Raw genomic sequence first — 20,825 nt, 5'->3', positions numbered from 1 at the left:
CATCAACCCAGCTTTTTAGCTTTATTTTTTATTACTTAAACATTTTTTTAGCCCTGGCTGGTATGGCTCAGTGGATCGAGCACCAGTCTGCAAACCAAAAGGTCGAGGGTTCAATTCCGAGTCAGGGCACATGCCTGGGTGGCAGTCCCGTGTCTCTCTCCCTCTCTTCCTCCATCCTTTCCCCTCTTTCTAAAAATAAATAAATACAATCTTTTTTAAAAATAAAAATAAAATTTCTTAAATTTTTTTTCTATCCTCACCCAAAGACATATTTATAGAGAAAGGGGAAGGGAGGGAGGGAGGGAGCGAAATATCAAGAGAGAGAGAAACATCCATTGGCTGCCTCCCATACATGCCCCACCTGGGGATGGAACCTACAACCTAGGCATGTGCCCTGATCAGGATCCAACCTGTGACCTTTCGGTCGATGCTTCAACCAAATGAACCATACCGGCCAGGGTCATCAGCCCAGCCTTGATGAAGAACACCCCCTTTCTGGGAGACAACTCAGTTAAAAAGATAGAGCTGTCTTTAGAACCACTCTGTGCCTGAGATCAGCGTTTCCGAGTCTCGGTGAACGTCAAAGAGGTGCTGGGAGTTCTCCCATTCCCGGCCATCTACCCCCCTCTGGTGGCCACTTCTCAGCTAAGGGCCAAGCCCCAGCCAGCAAGCACTGTGGGAGGAACCGTCGCAATTCAGTCGATTGAACGGATCTGGCTGAGCTGGGCGGGCGCAGAGGCGAGCCTGAAGCTAGCTGACCCCAAGAACAGCGGCCAGTTTTCGGCCCTCGCCCAGCCTCCCTACCTCCAGCAGCCAGGGCTTGAGTTTGCGGTCCAGCAAAATGTCGAAGCCCAGGATCTCGAAGCAGGCGCTGTTGAGCGTGTGGTTGGGGAAGCAGGTGTGGTAGTTGTGCTTGATGACGGGACAGGCGGAGATGATGGTCTTGATGATGACGTCCTCGATATCTCTCCATACCTGCTCCATATTGTAGCCGTGGCTCTCCATGTACTTGTTGAAGGTGGAGAGCTTCCTGGGGGGGTTGGGAACCAAAGGCCAGGATGAAGGGCAGCCCACCTCTGGTCCTCTAAGGCCACGGCATGCTGGCAACCAGAAACTTCTGGGGAAAGTAAGGGGCCAGCGCCCATGGGGATGGGCACCCAGGAGCTAAAGTGTCACCAGGACTATGTCAACTCGGAAGGGGCCTGCAGGAGCCTCAGGGCCACACTCCTCAGGACTCCACAGCCTGGGAGTGGGCACAGATATAATGAAACGTAAGACCTGCCTGGGCACTTTCACTGTGACCCAGAACATAGTGAAGGTGGTGAACACAGGGGAGGTAGTCAATATGAAAAGCAGATTGTCTCAAAAGATGGGGAAGAGAAGGAAGAAGAAAGTGAAAGGAAAAGAAGAGGGAGAGAAGGGAGGACTCTGCCTGGCAACAAGACCCAGAAGGCTAGGGCAGCATTCTAGCCTTCAAGTACAACAGGGGACACATGACGGGCATGTGTACCAGGCAAAGGGCAGGTGGAGGCTCCGGCTGATGTTGACCATAAGGGTGGCAAGAGTCCAAAGGTGGAAAGGTCGCTGTGGGTGGTTACACCCAGATTTCACAGGCTTGTCCTTAGAGATGGAGCCCAGTCCCCTCCCCTGCTAAGTGAGGACACAGATGCTCACAGAGAAGGTGGGTTTCACCCACCCTGCAGCGGTTTTGTGGCTGGACCAGAGCCCAGAGCCCAGCACAGGAGGCAGCATGGAAGCGTAGTGAAAGAGAAGGGACTTCGAGAATGTCACCCCATGTTTTCCATCAGAACTGAGCAAAGGCAGAGGGGGGGGACGAGTGAGGACTATATATCAAATGTGAGCTAAAGAGTGTCCTGCCCTGGCTGGTGTGGCTCAGTGGATCGAGTGCCAGCCTACACACTGAAAGGTCGCTGGTTCGATTCCCAGTCAGAGCACATGCCTGGCTTGCAGACCAGGTCCCCAGATGGGGGCGCGCAAAAGGCAACCGATGGATGTATCTCTCGCACATTGATGTTTCTCTCTCTCCTTCCTCCCCTTCTTCCCTTCTCTCTAAAACATAAATAAATAAAACATTTTTTTTAAATAGAGAGCATCCGGGCAGAAGTCCATGGATGAAACAGCACAGGCAGTGGTGCCCGGTGGTTAAGGTGTGGCCTCAGAAGTTGTCATTCCAGCTCCGCCACTTCCTAAAGGTGCCACCTTGGGCAGGTTGCTTGGCCTTTTTACACCTGTTTCCTAATAGGTAAAATCAGGATGGTAATAATACAGTGTGTTTGTGAGGATTAACTGGATCGAGGTATGCAGCTTTCTGGCCCACAGCAAGTGCTCAAAAAATGAAATGTTAACTATTAGTGTAACAGTAAGAACAGTGGAAAGTGGGGTCTGGTTAAATTATAGCCGTTTGAACTTGATGTTCTAGGCACCGAGGAGCCACACTGCTTACTGAGAGTGGACGTAATGAGCATACGGAATATGTAAGAATAACAGCACCCACTTGCACAGGGGTTATTGTTTTTTAAAGCCCATCCATACGCATCATCTCAATAGGTCCTTACAGCACGTGTGTGGGGCTGGCCAGCCAGGATTCTTATTTTATTGCGTCATTTTACAGGTGAGAAAATGAGGGCATGGAGAGGGCAGGCAGAGGGGCCTGGAGCCAGGGGGGAGGAGCGAGGAGGTCAACGCAGGCCTTGGGTCTAGGGCTACAGTGAGGTCTGGGCCTGGTGGGAAGAAGGGGACAAAGGGACATTTGAAGGGGAAATGTTTACGATTCAAGGACTTGCTGGGAAAGGAACCCTCCAAGGTGACAGCAGACTCTGACGCTGCAGATGACAAAGTGCAGAAGGAGAAGCTGGAGTAGTGGGGGAGCAGTTTGGAACGCTGAAGCGGAAGCCAGGAGAGGGGACAGACCCGCGGTGGGGGAGCTGAGCCGGAAGCAGCAGGGAGCATCCGCCTGCAGCGGAGAAGGGACGGGCGGGGAGCTCAGGGGACAGCGGCCAAGGACAGGGTGGGGCCCCGGGGGACAGCTGACTGCTCCGGCAGAGAGGGCGGATGGAGACGATCAGGGGGGTGAGGTCAGGCTGAGAGAGAGGTGAGGAGAAGGGGTGAGAGGAAGGAAGAGGCAGGAAGGAGGAGGAAGGCAGGGCTGCAGAACAAGACGCTACACCCTCCCCGCAGTCCTGACACTCCGTGACACGCCCGGTCACGAGGACCCCCAAGTGGGTTGTTGGAGCGTCAGTTCTCACAAGAGGAGGGAAACGAGGACCCTTCCGTGATATGCCCTCAGACTAAGAGAAAAACAGAATAACATGAACTCCGCCCACTGCCCGTGTTGCTCTCATGGGTCATTTGAGTTTCGCAGTGTCCCCATGAGGCAGGCAGGGCAGGGGATATCAGGAACGGAGTCTCATCACCTTCATTTTAAAAGCCAAAAGATGGAGGCTCAGAGCGATGAAGGGACTTGCCCAAGGTCACTCGGCAGGCCAGTCAGAACGGGGCTGGCAACCAGGCCTCACCGAGCACCGCGGCTCCACCGGCAACGGCGCAGGAGGCTCAGCGGGTGCCCGCATCCCCGGTGGGGAGAAGGGGTGGGAGGGCTCCGGGCTAGACGGGTGGCTGGTGCCTCCTGGAAACAGCCGGCCACGCCCAGCACGTCCCCTTCAAGCAGGCTTAACCTAGTGACTTTCCGTCTGCTTTTTGGAACTCTGCCACCCAGGGCGTCGCCACATTTCCCCGTGCACCGTGCCTCTCGGATGCTCTGAAGTCAAACAGGTGGCCCGTTTATCAGTCCATTGAATCTGGTGCAGGAGAAGGAGCGAATGCCCGGGAGTCCGGCAGACCCACCCCCTTGTCCCGCTGTCGCATTTAGAACTGTGTGACCCTGGGCAACTCACTGAAGCTCTCGGAGACTTGGTGTCTGTGTCTGTAAAATGCAGATGGTGCCTAGCTCGTAGCTCTCACCTACACAAGGCAAATTATAACACCTCTGCCACGGCGTTGTAAACATTTAATAAAATAAAAGCTGCACGCAGAGCACCCAGCTCAGGCCCCAACACACAAGAGGCCTCCACAAATACTTCCTCTTACTTTCCCTTCTGTCTGGTCATATTCGCATTCTTCAGTCCCCCTTTCTCTTTAAGCCTCCAGTGAGACAGGGTTAGACGGTGGTATGCACATAAAAGCTGCTTGGGAAGATACTCACGCATTCCTCTCATTTTTTCCCTCCTTCTGGGGAATGAGCCAGCTAGTCGCATGCCCTGTCACACCAGGCATTGCGACACAGCATTTGGGAATCTCTACACCCCAGGGAACACCCCAGGGAACCACAAGCTGAGGGCCAACCGCCTGGCGTGCCCCTTTCCCGAGGAGGGGCGGCCGTCGGTGAATATCAGTTGGTTCGGAAACGTCCGAAGGGCCAGCGGTAACAGGAGTGAGCCAGCCTTGGGGTGTGTGTGTGTGTGTGTGTGTGTGTGTGTACCCTGCTGGGGAAACAGTTCACGTTTACCTCTCCTCCTCCTGTCCTCCTAAGGTTTACGACGTGGCCTTCCTTTAATGATTAACTGCCAGAGGGCAGAGACTAAGGAGCCTGTTGTGGGTTTAGAGGCAAAGAAATATGTTCTGAGAGCACGTGACCCACGATGGAAGCACCGCTGGGGACTGGCAGGGTCGGGGCAGAACCCCCGAGACTGGCAGGGGAAGGGAAGAGACGTGAGGCCACTCGCTTACCTCTTGCTGCCAGAGTGAGCATCTTGAATGAAATTGGAGCTGTGCTTGTTAATGGAGTAGTTAGTCAGGTGCATGCAGACATCATCCTGGCGGAAGAGACAGAAGTCTGTGGGGTCAGAGCAAGGGCAGGCCTCCCACTTCCTGTCCTCGCCCTCCCACGGCCCCTGAGGCTTAAAGAGATGGAGAGGAAAGGGGAAGTCTCAGGGCTTCCTGAAACTGGCAAAACAGAGGAAGGAAGACGGGGTACCCTACAGTACGAGAAACTCCCGTTCCTCTGAGGTTGGGCGGTGCCCTGCCTGAGGGACATGTCAGGGGTGTGGGGCTGCCGCACTGGCTTTGCAGTCAGGCAGACTTGGCCTTGAGTCCCGGACTGATCTCTTCCTAGTGCTGCGACCTTGGACAAGCCCTTCTGCCCTCTGGGTTTCCATTTCCTCTGTGTAAAGGGAGGTGATGACCCCTATTTCTGGGGGCTCCGGGGAGGGCTAAAGGAGAAAATGTATGCAACCCGGCACGTGCTAAGTGTTCAGCAAGTGACAGCCAAGTCCACGTTTGTGCGCGTGGATTTAACTAGGACTTTGTATCACGCTAAGGGAGGAGGGGAAGGTGACGGACGTGGCCCCCGAACTCACCAGGTTTTCTGTGCAAGGGTGGGAGTAGGAGGTGGTGGCGAAGCGGGCCAGCCCTTCGTTATACGCGAAAATCCTGAGAGGGTCACAGGACGTCATCAGCACGTAAATTCGTAGGTCAAACTTGAACCCATCAATGATAAAGGGCTGGGAGGGGAGAAGAGAAGTCACACAGGCGTTGGAGGAGGATTCGGACTCGAGGATCATTAGCGCCCACCTAGTTCTCACGGTGTCGGCTCCAACGTGGCCTCTTGTTCGAGAGTGCAGACTTGGCCAGGGCGGGGGATGGGCAGCAGGGGGGTAGGGCTCTGTGACCCGCCACACGGCCTCGTGGAAGTCACTAAACCACACTGTGCCTCAGTTTTCTATTCTGCCAAATGGCCTGAGGAACCACCTCCAAGAGAACTCCCATCCGCTAAACAAAATAACATTAAAAAGTCCTGGGATAAGGAGCATGTTGTCTCCACCCAGGGCTATGCTGTCGTTGCAGTGCTGACCTGAGCGCTGCCGCCCAGGCTTCCCCCTCCACGCACACTCCCAGAGGGCTCCCTTCCAGCCGTGGGCGAGACCGCTGTGACCTCTGACCTCCAGCCACGGAGTAAAGCGGGTCACCATGATCTCCCCAGGACTCCTCTCCTCTCCCCAGTGAGCTGGGGCCTCCACAGACCAAAGGCACTCCACAGACCAAAGGCACTCCACAGACCAAAGGCACCCTGCCTGGCAGGGCCAGAGCAATGCACAGGGGTACAAGGATGAGGGACACTCTGGCCCAGGCACACGTCACATCCCTGGTCAGAGGCTTGGTCAGACAAAGTCCAAGGCAGAAGGCAGGACTCGGCTTTACAGCCCGCCCACCCTCCATTCCCTCATTTCACATTCGGTCCAGTGGAGCTACAGCCAGAGGCCGCTGTGGGGTAAAATAAATAATCCCGATGAAGAAGTACCTTTGAAATATAGAGCTGACAGATCATGTCCTCCCCCGGTTTGATTTCCTTCGCCGTCCGGGTGATGAATATACCTCTCCCTTGGCAGCCCGAATCCGGCTTACAGATGTACGTCTTGTTTTTTCTTGACCTGCTGTAGTTCTGCAAATCTCCCCAGCTACCAGAACAGGGAGGGAACGAGATACACTCTTAGCTGAGGAGCGGTAAAAAGGAATGCTAGCTCTTTATTTAAAAGAACAAACAAAAACGAATGTGACGAAAGCCTTGCCCCTGATAGGCAGGTGCCCAGAGGTCCCGTGACCGGAGAGACACTCGCAGTGGAGAGGAGACGGGCTTCTGAGGGAGATCGGGCCTGGATGGAGCCCAGGCAACACCCCGACCAGCGTAGCCCTTTGCTAGGACCTGACCTCCGTGGGCCTCAAGTCCGTCATCTGCACCATGAGGACAATGACACCCATCTCGTCCCTGTCGTCACGCAGGCAGCGTGCTGGTGCATACTGCACACCCATGACATCAGCCATGACCGAGGAGTTTGATTTTCTGGGCCCACAGAGCAGAGATTTGGAGTTCTGGCTCTGGCCCCAGCCCAGGGGTGCAGCCCTGGGTCAGTCTCTTGCCCCCCTCTGGGCTCAGAACCCCCCCTTTAACATCTCCACTCCAGCCAGAGTGTGAGGGAACAAGTACCATTATTGAACATGCTTTGCAGAAAGTATATTCAGAAGAGAGAAAGAAACTTAGTGAACGGTAACTCTCAGTCTCGCTCTATTTCTTGATTTGCCTTTGAACTCAAAGGACCCTTGTGACCACGGGAGAAGCCACTCATCTGCAACGGTCCTCGGTGGGCGACGAAACCTGGAAGCGCCTGTTGACCTGACTGATGGCAAACGCATTTCCTTCTAAGGTGCTGCTGAGCCCTGAAAGTTGTTCCCGACGAGCGAGGAAAGTCTGGGAACCCTGGAAGCACTGAGCGAGGAGGGAAGCATGGGTGTCTCCGGGGCCCGTGCTATACGAGTACAATTCTGAGGGGGACACTCAGCGTCCCCTCCACCTCATCTCAAAAACCAGACTGTACTCAGTTTGTGTTCACGGCATCTCACGTTTCTCCTGTCTCTTGGTGGCGTGGTCCAGAGTATTTTATGCACCAGGAATGGATGTCCAGTTTCAAGATGGACCAAGTGAGGCCAGAGGTGGAGAGGCGCTGACCGCCACCCATGGCACTGCCATGGGGACGGAGGGCAGGCATTCCACCTTGCTCCTGACCTGGGCATTAGCCGTCACCTCCCTCCCTGCAGAAGTGCCCATGGTCCCTAAAAGTCCAGAAACTACACCGTTAAAAGGCTGAAACAAGTTCAAAATCAATAGCTTTCTTTTTTTTTTTTTTTAAGATTTTGTTTATTTATTTTTAGAGAGGGAAAGGAGGGAGAGAGGGGGAGAGAGGGGGAGAGAGAGAGAGAGAGAGAGAGGGAGAAACATCACTGTGCGGTTGCTGGGGGTTCTGGCCTGCAACCCAGGAATGTACCCTGGCTGGGAATCGAACCTGGGACACTTTGGTTCCCAGCCCGCACTCAATCCACTGAGCTACGCCAGCCAGGTCCAAAATCAACAGCTTTCAAAGTCAGGACTCAATTCTCATCCCAACAGCGGGCTCAGGCTCCAAGGCCCCCAAGCCCTAAATGTCATCTCATTTTACAGGCAGAGCCTGCCGTTTTCTCAGCCTCGGCCACACCCTACATCCCTTCTCTTCCTGAACAGGAGAGAGAGAGAGAGAGAGAGAGAGAGAGAGAGAGAGATGGCAAATCCCATGGGAGATGGACCTGGGGCGGGCAGAGGAGAAGGGAGCATGGGTGGGCACTCACTCGGCAGGAAGACACCAGGTCCGAGGGAAAAAGTGGAAGTCTTTAGGGAACAACTTTAACATGCGGCTCATGTTCCTGGCCAGCAAGTCCTTGCGGCAGATTTCACTCATCCCCGGGAAGTGATTGATTTTCTGCAAGGGAAGCCGGAATCCATGAACAATGGGGGACACGGCAGTACCCGTGAGATCCCCTTGGGGACCGTGGAGACCCCACGGGGTAGATGCCACACTTTTGCTGAGAACCGGCTCGGACCCAGATACCTGGTAACTTTTCATCTCCATCACCCGCTCCAGCGACACCGAGAAGTCGGTCCAGTACAGAGTCCAGTCGTCGCCCTCCGCGCCCTCTCGGAGGCCGTACTGCTGGGCAGCCCTGCGCACTGCGGAGGGGTTGGGGGAAGAGAGGCCTGTTAGCCCGGGGAGTGGGGGAGGAGCACCGGAGGGACACACCTCGGCTCCTGGGGACCGAAAGCCACCCTGCCCTGCCCGGCCCCATCACTGCTGTGACAGAAACACAAAGAGTCGAAAGCTCTTCAGGAAGACAGCCCCCCTGCCGCACCACGCCCCCCACAATCCCCACAGGTGGTTATCCGGGGTGAATGTTTTATCCACCCAGGCTTCCCCCTGCCAGGGAGTAGCCCTCTGGCTTTCCCCTGAACACAGAGGAGCCCTGAGTGTTCAGGGAATAGAAACCTAAATCCCTAACATCAGCCAGAGCCAAGCTTAATGAGCAAGGTGAACTGGCAGGAAAAATAATTACACAACGCATTTCAGAACCACATATAGCTATCACGCCCCTTTCCCTCTGTCCCTGTTAGTACTGATAACTGCTTCCAACACCAACTCGAATGCCCTCCGGGGCCCGGGGAGGAGAAGTGCTCGCAGTGGCCAGCGGAGTCAGGACCAGCCTAAAGCATGCAAACTGGAAGTTAAAACAACGACAACTCCGTGCTCTGTAGTACAGAGGAGACCTGCAGGTCATCTCCAGCTCACGGATGGCCAGGGTGGGGCCTGTGCTCCAAGAAAGAGCCGTGGGGTCAGCCGGACCCCCTCACAACCACGTGCAAGAACCAGAGACGGTTGGAGTACACGTCCCTGTGGTCGAACCCACGTTTTCTGGGAATGAGCTTCCCAGATCCCTCGGGTGGTTAAACGAGCTGAGAGAAGCAAAGAACGGGATTTGGAGACCCCCCCCTTTTCATCCTCAAAAATACGTAAGAGTGACCCTTCCCAAGCCTTTGGGAGAGTCCAGTGGGTCCCCCATCGCAGATTCCTTGGATGCAGACGCTCACCACTCTCATATCGGCAGTTGGATAGATTGATCACCAATCATCTGGAAAAGAGAAGAAGAAAAGCAGCAAGACAGAGACAGACACGCTTGCCAGAACAGGAGCGAGCACGCAGAGACGTCCAGCCCCGGGTGGGGCTGCGCGAAACCCACCCCTCCACGCACCGAGCCTTTCAAAAACAACGAAAGGCCGTCTAAACACAAACAGAACGAAGACTAGTGCCAAGTGTGGTTTTCGATGACATGCACCATCATTTCATTCCATAAAACAGAGGGTCAAATGTGGGTGAACCGAAAGCGGTGTGGTTTTGACAGTCTCACGGGTTTCTCTTTTCCCCACGCACTAGCAGCCAAGGCCCCCTCCTTCCCGGGTCCCTCCCGCTCTTACCAACGTGGGTCCCCACTCCCCCTCTTTCAATCCTAACCTCTTTTTCTTCTTCTTCTTCTTGCTTTGCTGCTGGGCATTCCGAAGCCCCCTTTGCGCCTCAGACTTCCCTCTCACGAAAGCCAGGCTGACAATTTCTTTCAGCTCTGCTACGCAACAGTCCTCCCTCCTGTCTGACTCGGTCTCTTCCTTGCCTTCCAAAGGCTGCCGCTGGAGCATCTCCCAGGACTGGGAGGAGACTCTGGGGAAACGCTGGCCCCCCTGCTGGAAAGAGGGCAGAGAAAGCGGCAATGACTCGGATCCACCTGCAGGGGGACCCCCTCCCTTGCTCACGGGGGTGGTCCGTCACTGCGGAGACGAAGCAACAGGTTGCACTGTATAAAAACGCCACCGCTGGTGCAAGGCTCCAAAAGGGAGCTGATTCTACCTTTTGCCACTGACTATAACCTTGGGGACTCAGTCAGCCAGCCCTGGCCTTGGTTTTTCCCTCCTGGGAATGCCACGAGCAGGCTGAGATGCTGCTCTGCATGGCACCACCTGATAAACAATCTTATTATTAGTGAGTGCCTGGAGACAGCCTCAGAACCAAGGTCTAAGCCTTCTTAGGTGGCAGAATCAGTCCCAGTGGGTGCAGATGAGGTGCTTTGAGGTCTGTTAACCATTTCCACTTGGCATGAAACCTTCCGCACACCATCAGCTGGCCTGAGGTGAGAGCAACGGGTGTTGGCCCAGTGCAGGACCGAGTCGCTGCTGACCGAACAAGGTCCGGGCCCGGGTCCCATGCAGAGCTCCAGAGACCCCGACCGCATAGGAGGCCACGGCATCTGCCTGACCATCCCATTCAGAAGAAAAACAAAGAGCACTTGCCAAATACCGATGAGGCAGTCCAGCAAAGTCCTCATTCCTCCACCCCCACGATGGCTTCTTTGATGCCTGCTTGAATTTCAAATATCATGTCTTTTCTAAAATGGTTTTTAACACCCTGCTTCAGTAATCCTTAGGAATGAGCTTCGTTTGCCTCTGGGTAACCCAGAGCTTCCCAGGCCCAAGGAACTGATTTTTATCCACGGCAAACCCAAGGTTTCCATAACCATCAAGGCTGTTTTCTGGTGTTCGCCCTTCCTCGCCTCGCCTCGCCTCCCAAACCCTGCCGACCTCCACCCCGTTTCATGCCTGCCTGCTATTGACTACCAGGTCTTTCCTCATGGACTCCACGGCTTTTTGAAAAGACATCAATATCTTTATCATAATTCAAGATTACCATTCTTGAAATACTGTAACATTAAAGAAAATTTAGGGGAGGGGAGGGAGAGAAATCACTTTTAGCTTTCCTAGCCTCACACGGCACCTTTGGCCCTCTTGTGTACTCTCGTTTATTCGTCATTTCTAAGCATAATTATTCTTCTATAATTGTAACAATAATATATGATGAATTTTGAGTCTGCTTTTTGTCCACTTAACAGCATATCCTAAACATCTTTTCGGTGGTGGCCAAGTACAGATTTCTAGTCTTTAATGGTTGTGTAATAATACCCCACTGAAGGGACGTGTCTGAATCTAATCGACAATTGTCCCGGGGTTGACAGTGTAAGTTGCCTCCAATTTTATTGTCACATAAATAGCTCTGAAATCCACACTTCCGTGTACAGGAGTCCTTTTACTTTGTAAGGATTATTTTCTTAAGAGGTATATCCAGAACGAGGATTACCAGGCTAAGGACTATGGACATCATGGAGCTTATGAATAATACGTATTTATTTCTTTATATCACTGTGCTGTTTCCCGGAGGGATTCCGCCAGCTTGGGCTACAACCAGCAACGCGCAGTCGCTGTGGGCTCCCCAGAGTCACGCCGTCTCGTGGGAGTCACCTCTCCTCTCCCCCAGACCTGCTCGTTCCATTCTAGACACTTCTTTATCCCTTACAGTCATGTCTCCAACATCACCACACCTTTCCACCTCTCTCTGCCCCTTTCCCAAACCAAAATTCAGCGAAGGGGGTCTGTAACATATGAATAATTTTTTTCATATTTTTAATTTTTTAAGAACATTATTCTATGGATTAAGTTCTTTTTTAAAAAAAGATTTTATTTATTTACTTCCAGAGAGGGAAGGGAGGGAGAAAGAGAGAGAGAGAGAAACATCAATGTACGGTTGCTGGGGGCCGTGGCCTGCAACCCAGGCATGTGCCCTGACTGGGAATCGAACCTGCGATGCTTTGGTTTGCAGTCCAAGCTTAATCCACTGAGCTATGCCAGCCAGGGGCTATGAATAATTTTATAATAAACCCTTCCGTGAGCTTTTCAAAGACTTGCCACATCTCTTGAATGCTCACAGCTCCCCCACCCCACCATAAGAAGGAGGCAGAATTATATACCATAATTAAAATATAATTATTATTATAAGTGGCTTGCCACGTGCTGCTCTCTCTTGCTGAAGAGGGCTGCCGCTCACACCCAAGACCCTGCACAGTGGCGCCCGGGTGGGGAGAAAGGGTTGTGCGCAGTGCAGCTAACCGCCAAAGCCGGGGCCTTGAGAGTCAGTTTTTCCCAGTGAGTAGGCACATTATGTTCTTGGCAAAGTTCAAGAGGGCTAAGTACCTGAAATTTTAACCTTGGGCTGCTCCCTTCCTTCCAGGTAAACAGCCAGCTCCACTCCCCTCGCCCTGCACAGCGGCTCCTGTTTACCCAGCCCTTGGGGAGGAGTGGCCCCGTTTACCTAGAGGTTAATGTTAACCTGGGGAGAGAACACGGACCCTGAATTTGGCCTCTGGAATTATGGGCTGTCTTGGCCCTTTTGCCAATCCTTGCTCAAGTAGTAAGAACAAGTCACGGCTGCTTATATTTGTCTGCCCCAAGCAGGAGAACAACAAATGGTTACCTCTTGCAAGAGAGAGCCTCAGGCACCTACAGCAACAAACAAAGCCCAAGTACTTTTAAAGGGACCGGTTCACTACAGCGTTCTTGCCTACCTTTCCCTGAGCCGCTTGGATGGCTCCTGAGACAGGTACAAGGAGGCAGACAATGGCCATTGCCTCATGTGACTGTTTTTGCTTTGCCTTTGGTCCCCTGGCTTTCCCTGCGCCCAGTCTCTCCTGCCTGCTTCATCCCAGAGGCTAAATTCTTCCAGCTTCTCTCCCAAGTCTCCCGAAAGAGAGCGTCTTGCAGAAAGGCTGCCTACGGGGGTTTGCACCCTGAGTGCAGTCTGTGGAAACACGTACTCAGCCCATAATAATGTGCCGTTCTTGTTATAGCTATTGAATAGTATTTACCAGTAACTAGAAAATGTACATTTTTTTCATAAAAAAATCCAGATTTCCACTCCTTTCAGAAAAATAGGTCCCTATTGCTTCATGTCAGCAAACAACCAGAGCTGAAGAACGGCTTCCTTTTTAGACATTCTCTGAGTTTGCCCCAGTCCCTACATTCCCTGCGGTCTCTCTGATATGGAACCCTGTCACAGCTGCCCTGGTGTATTGTTTGCCCTGTAGCAGCATTGAGAGAGAGGACACATGTCCTCAGGCCATGTGTTCATACGCTCAGGCCACTGCTCTCATTCAGGCTACACGCCCGCCTGGCCCCAGAGACATGCGGAGGGACCTGGCCTCCGAGCAGCGAGGAGCCAGAACAACACCTGCTTCCCCCAGGGCTGGGCCACAAACATTGCAATGCCCTCACTTTTCAGAACAAGAATTAGATCTGACCTGGCTAAAGCCAGCGCCCACTCAGCCTTTTCAGATGTGGACCTTATTAGACTCCACCAGATCTTCTTCCCCAGCTTCAGCAACCAGTTACTCCCTGCTAGCCTGGGGCTCCCACCTTCTCTCCTGCCTTCCCGGTTAGTTCAAAAGGAATCTTTAGCTTCAAGGAATCAAAGGAGGCAAGGCGATAGATTGAATGGACAAGGCCTAAAGAAGATGCAAAGAGTGAAGGGGTTGCTACTGGCACCCTGAGATATACATACATCCCAGTGTAAGGGCCTCTGCAGTTACGGATATGACTTTGAATCATATGCTGGCCCTGGCTGGAGTGGCTCAGTGGATTGAGCACCGGCCTGTGAACCAAAGCATCACTGGTTTGATTCCCAGTCAGGGCACAGGCCTAGGTTTCGGGACAGGTCCCTAGCGTTGGGGGGGGGGGGGGGGGCATGAGAGGCAAGCACACATTGATGATGTTTCTCTCCCTCTCTTCTCCTCTCTCTAAAAATAAATAAAATCTCTTTGAAAAACACAATAAAAAATAAATCACATGCTAAAAAGTAGCTGTAATGGAGTAGCTAAGAAATCACATTCTGCCTGGATTTAAAGTCCCAGCTCTGCCACTTCCTAGTTGTGTGACCTCAGGCAATCCACTTAACTTCCCTCTGCCTTAGTGTCTTCCTCGGTCCAATGCTTTATCACAGTCATGGAAATTAAATGAGCTCATTCACTTGAGTCAATACGATGTCCTTACAACCGTGCCTGGCACACAGTAGGTGCTCACTAAATACTATCTATCATCGGCTGTGAGGTCCTGGGCTGAACTCCCTGATGGGAGTTCTCAGCTCCTGCCACAGTGTCTGGCACCCAGCAGAGGTTCATGGGCATCTTGAATGAATGAACTGGAGGAATAAATGAACGCATGCACCAATTTTGCCTTTCTAAGGTTCATTTTTCTCATCTAGGTAATAGAAGGGCTGCTGTGAGCACTAAAGAAATAACATTTTTAAAAATGATGGACCACCCTGGCCACCGTGGCTCAGTTGGTTGGAGTATTGTCCTGTAACCGAAAGGCCGAGGGTTCAAGTCTCGGTCGGGGCACATGCCTAGGTTGTGGGTTCAGTCCTGGATCCAGGTGTGTGTTCCAGGTCCAGGTGCATTCGGGAGGCAACCAATTGATATTTCTCACACCAGTGTTTCTCTCTCTTCCTTCCTCTTTCCCATCTTCTCTCTCTAAAAGCAATGAAAAAAATAAATCCTCAGGTGAGGATAAAAATAGTAATAATAAAATAAAATAAAATAAAATAAAATAAAATAAAATAATTATGGACCTTGGGTCCTCGCATATAGTGGGCACATAAAACACTTAAGTTTCATTCATTTGTAACAGTAGCTACTATTTACAACCTACTTACAAAGTAATAGGCATTATAGGAAAGCATTTTATATGCATACAGTCTCATCCTCATAATATCACATCATAGATATTATTTTCGACCTATCACAGATGAGAAGAGAGAAGACTAAGGCACAGAGACAGTAGAGTTAGAGGCAGAGCTGGGATTAGAACCCAGGTCTGTCTGACCCCACAGCCTTCTTTCCCTCCATGCTCCACCACTGCCTCTCCCTCCCTGCCGATCATCCGATCACCCGTAAATGGTACAACCATAAAGTGAAGCAGCTGATGTCCTGGCTGACTGAAGCAGTCTTGGTGACTTTCATTCGTTAAGAATCAGTTGGTACTGCATCATTTTCCTGAAAGCCAGCTGCTTCTAAATTCCTACCTCCAGTAATGGCTTGGGTCTCCCAAACTTGCCATAACCTGGGAGCAGCTCTATCGTTTCCACTTTGTACTTATTTTCCACTCTATTTCTTCCCTTTCCTCTTACCAACATCAACAGTGTACCAGGCTCTTACATGGGGTGTAGCCAGAACATATTCTAAGCTCTTTTTATTTTTTTAATATTTTATTTATTTATTTTTAGAGAGGGAAGGTAGGGAGATAGAGAGAGAGAGAGAGAAACATCAATGTGTGGTTGCTGGGGGCCGTGGCCTGCAACCTAGGCATGTGCCCTGACTGGGAATCGAACCTGAGATGCCTGGTTTGCAGCCCGTGCTCAATTCACTGAGCTACGCCAGCCAGGGATATTCTAAGCTCTTATAAAATTCCTGAATATTACGGCTGGGAGGGACCTTGGAGACTGTCTAGTTCAACCTGTTTGATTTTTAGAGGAGGTTTTGACTTGCAAAAAGCCAGAAAGCAAGTCAGGGGAGCCAGGACTGAAACCCCGGCTTCCTGTCCCTCTAAATATCTTTCTATTATGCCAGGTTAGTGGGCAGGCAATGTGAACCAAATACTTTGGGGAGTTTAAAAAAGACTAAGTTAGGGTACCAACGAAGCAAACATGGTAAATACCATCTTCTTAATGACACAAGACACATTCAGTTCACCTTTCCAAACAGGATAGTTAAGAGAGTGAAAAACTCCTGATGTTCTCTTGTATTTTAGAAAGGGATTTGATCTTGGGATCTTCAAAGCCAGACACTGCCAACCAAAGCCTGAAAATTACCTTCACCGGCCACCAGGGGGAGGAAATGAGCGCTGGGATGGCTCCATGCAAACACACCGCAGGTTATTTCTGGGCTATACTTGTTGACTACTCTTTGTGCCCCTGGAGGGGGTGCCAAAGGGTAGAAAACGTTTTAGTGCTTCCTTTTGCAAGGCTGAATTAATAGTGTCCCGTGAGTGGGAGGAAAGAATCATTTGATTAAGAACAGTAGGGAAACATGTTTCAAGTTTTCGCCAAGTCTTTTCATCCTGACCTCCATAGCCTGAACTTTTCTTTCCATCTGCAGAAATAAATAGAGAACTGAAGAGCTCTCCTACTGGGTCTGCCTGTGACTTCCTTCTCTTCCTCCAAACAATAGTTTTCCCTCCACCACCTCCCCTTTTTTATCTTTTGGCCTCACTCCCCTAGTAGAAGCACCCCTCTGTGGGCGTCCAGGGATCAGCTCTTAGAAAAGGCTGAAGGGGATCAGGGCGGGGCAAGAGGTGGAGAGGTAAGAGGTCTGCTTACAGACTTGCTTTCAGATTTGCCTCTTTGACACAGTACATCCCAAGACGCCCAATACAGAGGTTCCTCCATGGTTTGTGGTTTTGCTCTCCACCGTCAACCAAGGCCTGAAAAGACTACATTTCCCCAGCCATCGACACCATCTGCTCCTGACCCTCAGCCATCAACATCGTCATTGCTCAATGTTCCACTTTCTAGGTATCGTCGAAAAGCTAACAGTAACCTCACGCTACATCACAATGCCCGCCTCATCGACCTCGTTCGGTCTCACCACACAGGCATTCTACCATCTCCCCTCACCACACGAAGGGTGAGTCCCATACAACTGGATAGTTTGAGTGACCACATTCAGATAACTTTTGTTACAGTTTATTGTTATAATTTTTCTGTTATTAGTTATTGTTGTTTGTCTCTTACCGTGCCTAGTTTGGAAATCAAACTTTATCAGAGGTACGTTTGTAGAGGAAAACATGTAGTACCTACAGGGTTTGGTACTATCTGTGCTTTCAGGCATCCACTGGGGGATCATGGAACAAATCCCCCGGAGAGAGGGGGGATTACCGTAATTATCTCCTCCCCCTTTCCCCATCTTCTCTGTGATTACAGGATCACCAGGAAAATTAAAAACTTCTTATCTAGAACTTGTTTTGAGCTTTGATGCAGGCAGGATCAAATAGGATGCCTTTTACGGTTTTTTGGCTTTTACTCTAGCCAGCCTTCACATGTCAGCGAGGCTTGAAGAGGTCAGTAGCAAAATGTGCTAAAAAAGGAAGGGATGGGGTCGCCCAGTTGCTCAAGGGCCTCGCCAGTAAGAAGTGCTGAGAGTAATGTAGAGCATAGAAACTATAATGAATAATATCATAATAGCCCTGGCCGCTGTGGCACAGTGGATTGAGTGCTGGCCTATGAAATAAAGGATGGCCAGTTCAATTCCCAGTCAGGGCACATGCCTGGGTTGCAGGCCACGTCCCCAGTGGAACCCAGTTGTGCAGGGGACAACCACACACTGATGTTTCTCTTCCTCTCTTTCTCCCTCCTTTCCCTTCTCTCTAAAAATGGGTAAATAGAATCTTGAAAAAATTAATAATAATAGTATCATAATAACTTTATGTGGTGGCAGATGGGTACTAGACTCACCAGAGCAATCACTTCCTAATGTATATAAATAGTGAATCACTATTTGCACAACTGAAACTAATATAATAGTGTATGTCAATTAAAAGTTTAAGATAAATGAATTAATTAAAAAATATCTAAGTGCTGAGCCCTGGCTGATGTGGCTCAGTGCATTGAGGACCATTCTGTGAACCAAAGGGTCGCCGCTTTGATTCCAAGTAGGAGCACATACCTGGGTTGTGGGCCAGGTCCCCGGTGTGTATGTGAGGGGGGCGGGGTACACAAGAGGCAACCACATATTGATGTTTCTCTCCCTCTCTTTTTCCCTCCCTTCCCCTCTCTCTAAAAATAAATAAATAAAATCTTTTAAAAATAATAAATAAAAGTGCTGAGAATGACTGGCTACATTTGCTGGAAACAAAGAGAATCTTGCTGACTCAGATGCCATCTTTTACTCTGCCAGAAACTGAGGAATTCCCCAAAACTGGAAGGTGCAATTTGTGGAGCAAGCTCATGCCCAGCCACTTTCTCCACAATGCTCAGAGGATCACTAGCATGGACAGATGAATCTGGATCCATCCTAGGTCTACCACATACTAGAAGGGTGACGTGGATGAAGAACCAAGCCTCTTGTACCTCAGTTTCCTCATAAGTAAAATTAGGGTAATATTCATAATGTTTTAAAGATTAAACAATTAAATATTTCTTAAAGCAGTGCTTGGTTCAAAATTAAGGGCTATATTATAAAATGAAAATATAATGGTAGGACTGTTATATGCACTCAATAACACTGAAGTGCCTGCCAAATGCCAATGCTCCCTTCCCAATCACCCCCATATATGTTACATTTTCCCTAGGGTTCAAATCCCAGGAGAGAACTCTCCTCAAGCCTAAACGAATTTTCCTTCAGCAGGGTGAGAAATAACAACTGGCAGCGAGAGAAAAAGAGAGGGAAAGGGGCTGGGGGAACTTGCAGAGGGCTGTGCTGGCCATGAAACACAAGTGTCTTTCTGGAAGGTGTCTCCAGAAAAAGGAAGAAAGGTGATCAGGGGAAGGGCGTAACGATGGGGAAAGAGGAGGCGGAGAAAGTGTGTGAATCCCGGAGATCTCTGGTGTCTAAGGCACAGCTCCCTGGGCGGCACCGATTTGGGAAATCGAGGGTGGGTAGGAAGAGAGGATGCCCCTGGAGATATGTAAGGACAGGGGGGTGTATGGGCTGGAAAAGGAGGGCCGGTGTGCGGGCGAGGTCCTGGCATCGGGTCTTGAGGTTGAGAAAAGAGAGTGAGGGTATTTTGGCTGTAAGCTCAAGTATGGGGTGGGGAAGAGGGCGAGCGTACCTGAGACGGGCTGAGAAGAGATAGGCTAAAGAGCCGAGGGGGAGCTGGGGACGTGAGGGTGAGTGGCTTTGGCTCCCAGGGGTGGAACGCTACCAGGGAGGGCAGAGAAATAGCCCTGGGGAAGTGAGCCCCGTGGGGGGCATCAGGGACGTGTAGAACCAGGTTTTCAGTGGGGAGGCACCAGGAAGCCGCGATCTGGGGCCAGCACCTGGCTTTGGGGAGCTCTTACCTACGACTCTTACTCCCCCGTGTCGCCCCGGCTCCGCGGGTCCCGGTCGCTCGCCAGCACCCTTGGCGGACCCCGTCCTCGAAGGGTTGAGACACGCTCCCATTGGCTGCCCGACAACCCCTAACCCCAACCCGCGCTCCATCTACCTTAGGGTCGGCCCGGGCCTCATATTTGCATACAGGGCTTTCCAGGCCTTCCATTGGCCCCTGAGGTGGGCTGCCCGGCCCCCCTCCCGATTCCAATCAACTGCCCCTGAGCTTCGAGAGGGAAGCTCGGGAGGTTGTCCCGGGAGACGCCGAGGACGCTGGGTGGCGCTTCCCGAGCTTGGGGCTAGACTATCGCTCCCCCTCCGCGGGTGTGACCCTCCCAATCGGGTGCCCAGCTATCCTCGCTAACGGGGCGTCGTACGCAGGCGCGGATCCAAACCGTCTGGCTCCCGAGCTCCAGCTCCGCGGGGCTGCGCTGATCCTAGGGGCCCCTTGTACTTAGACCCTCGGGGGAGCAAGAAGCTCTAGGCAGAGAGCATTGGATGGGGACCGAAGTCAGGATCTCAGGCATATTATTACCTGTGTAACCTCTGGCAGTTGACATGATTTTTCGGACGCTTAGCTTCTTTAACTGTAAAATGGGTATCGCAAACCTATAATGAACCTCTCAGTTTTTTCTATTCATGACAACTCCCAACAGAGCGTAAGGTCGTGGCTCCTCCACTGACCGGCCAATAACAGAGGGCCGCCCAAAGGCTAGGAGGTCTGGTCTTCTCACAGCAACATGTTGACGGTCCTCCGGCAGGTGCAGAATCAGAGTACTGGCTGGATTCAAATAATTGTAGTTTCCTTCATTTTCTACCTGTGTCAACGTAAGAAACGTTCAAACCTGTAGAAAATCTGAATGAGTTTATTTGGGCCAAACTGACAATTGTCAGGAAGCAGCTCTCACCACGGATTGAGAACGTGCTTCGGAAAATGGCAGTTTTACCGCTTATTTTATATATCAGCATCAAAGGGAAAATAGGGGTGGTCAATTAGGCAGGCAGGAGAAAGCTAAGTGGGGAAATCTCTGAAACTGGATAAAAAGTAAAACGAATAGACACATACTGCTTTTACATAGGTGGGTATACAACAGTTAACAAGATAACAACAATGGGGGGTTGTGTCTCCGCCCAGGTGAGTGTTTGTGCCCTGAGGCTCTTGGAAAAAGGAAATTACCCTGAGGTTCCAAATGTATGCTGTAAGACAATAGACCAGTTCAGTTAAGGTAAAGGTTGACCTTTGTTGGGGAAGAAACCAGACTAGGACATGACTACCTGCCATGACTCATTTTTTTTTTAGATTTATTTGTTTGTTTGTTTGTTTTTAGAGAGGGGAAGGGAGGGAGAAAGAGAGAGAGAGAAACATTAATGTGTGGTTGCCTCTCACATGGCCCACAACCCAGGCATGTGCCTTGACTGGGAATCGAACCTGCGATGCTTTGGTTCGCAGCCCGAGCTCAATCCACTGAGCTACGCCAGCCAGGGCCCATGATTCATTT

The 20,825-nt window shown here is 51.2% G+C and overlaps 1 protein-coding gene across 1 annotated transcript in view; it reads right to left on the bottom strand.

Annotated features, from left to right (window-relative positions):
- TTLL6 (tubulin tyrosine ligase like 6) overlaps positions 1 to 19,433 on the bottom strand; it is a 32,900-nt gene extending 13,467 nt beyond the window's left edge. The window contains 10 exon segments of the mRNA XM_036033810.1: positions 805 to 1,030; positions 4,747 to 4,832; positions 5,376 to 5,519; positions 6,317 to 6,473; positions 8,173 to 8,303; positions 8,433 to 8,551; positions 9,464 to 9,501; positions 9,885 to 10,108; positions 14,646 to 14,772; positions 19,296 to 19,433. Of these exon segments, the coding sequence (XP_035889703.1) occupies positions 805 to 1,030; positions 4,747 to 4,832; positions 5,376 to 5,519; positions 6,317 to 6,473; positions 8,173 to 8,303; positions 8,433 to 8,551; positions 9,464 to 9,501; positions 9,885 to 10,063 (1,080 nt within the window). The 5' untranslated portion in view covers positions 10,064 to 10,108; positions 14,646 to 14,772; positions 19,296 to 19,433.
- Between the last annotated feature and the right edge of the window lie 1,392 nt (positions 19,434 to 20,825).

This window comes from Phyllostomus discolor, chromosome 8 (assembly GCF_004126475.2).
Source record: "Phyllostomus discolor isolate MPI-MPIP mPhyDis1 chromosome 8, mPhyDis1.pri.v3, whole genome shotgun sequence".
NCBI lineage: Eukaryota > Metazoa > Chordata > Mammalia > Chiroptera > Phyllostomidae > Phyllostomus > Phyllostomus discolor.
This window is presented reverse-complemented; position numbering and strand designations above follow the sequence as displayed.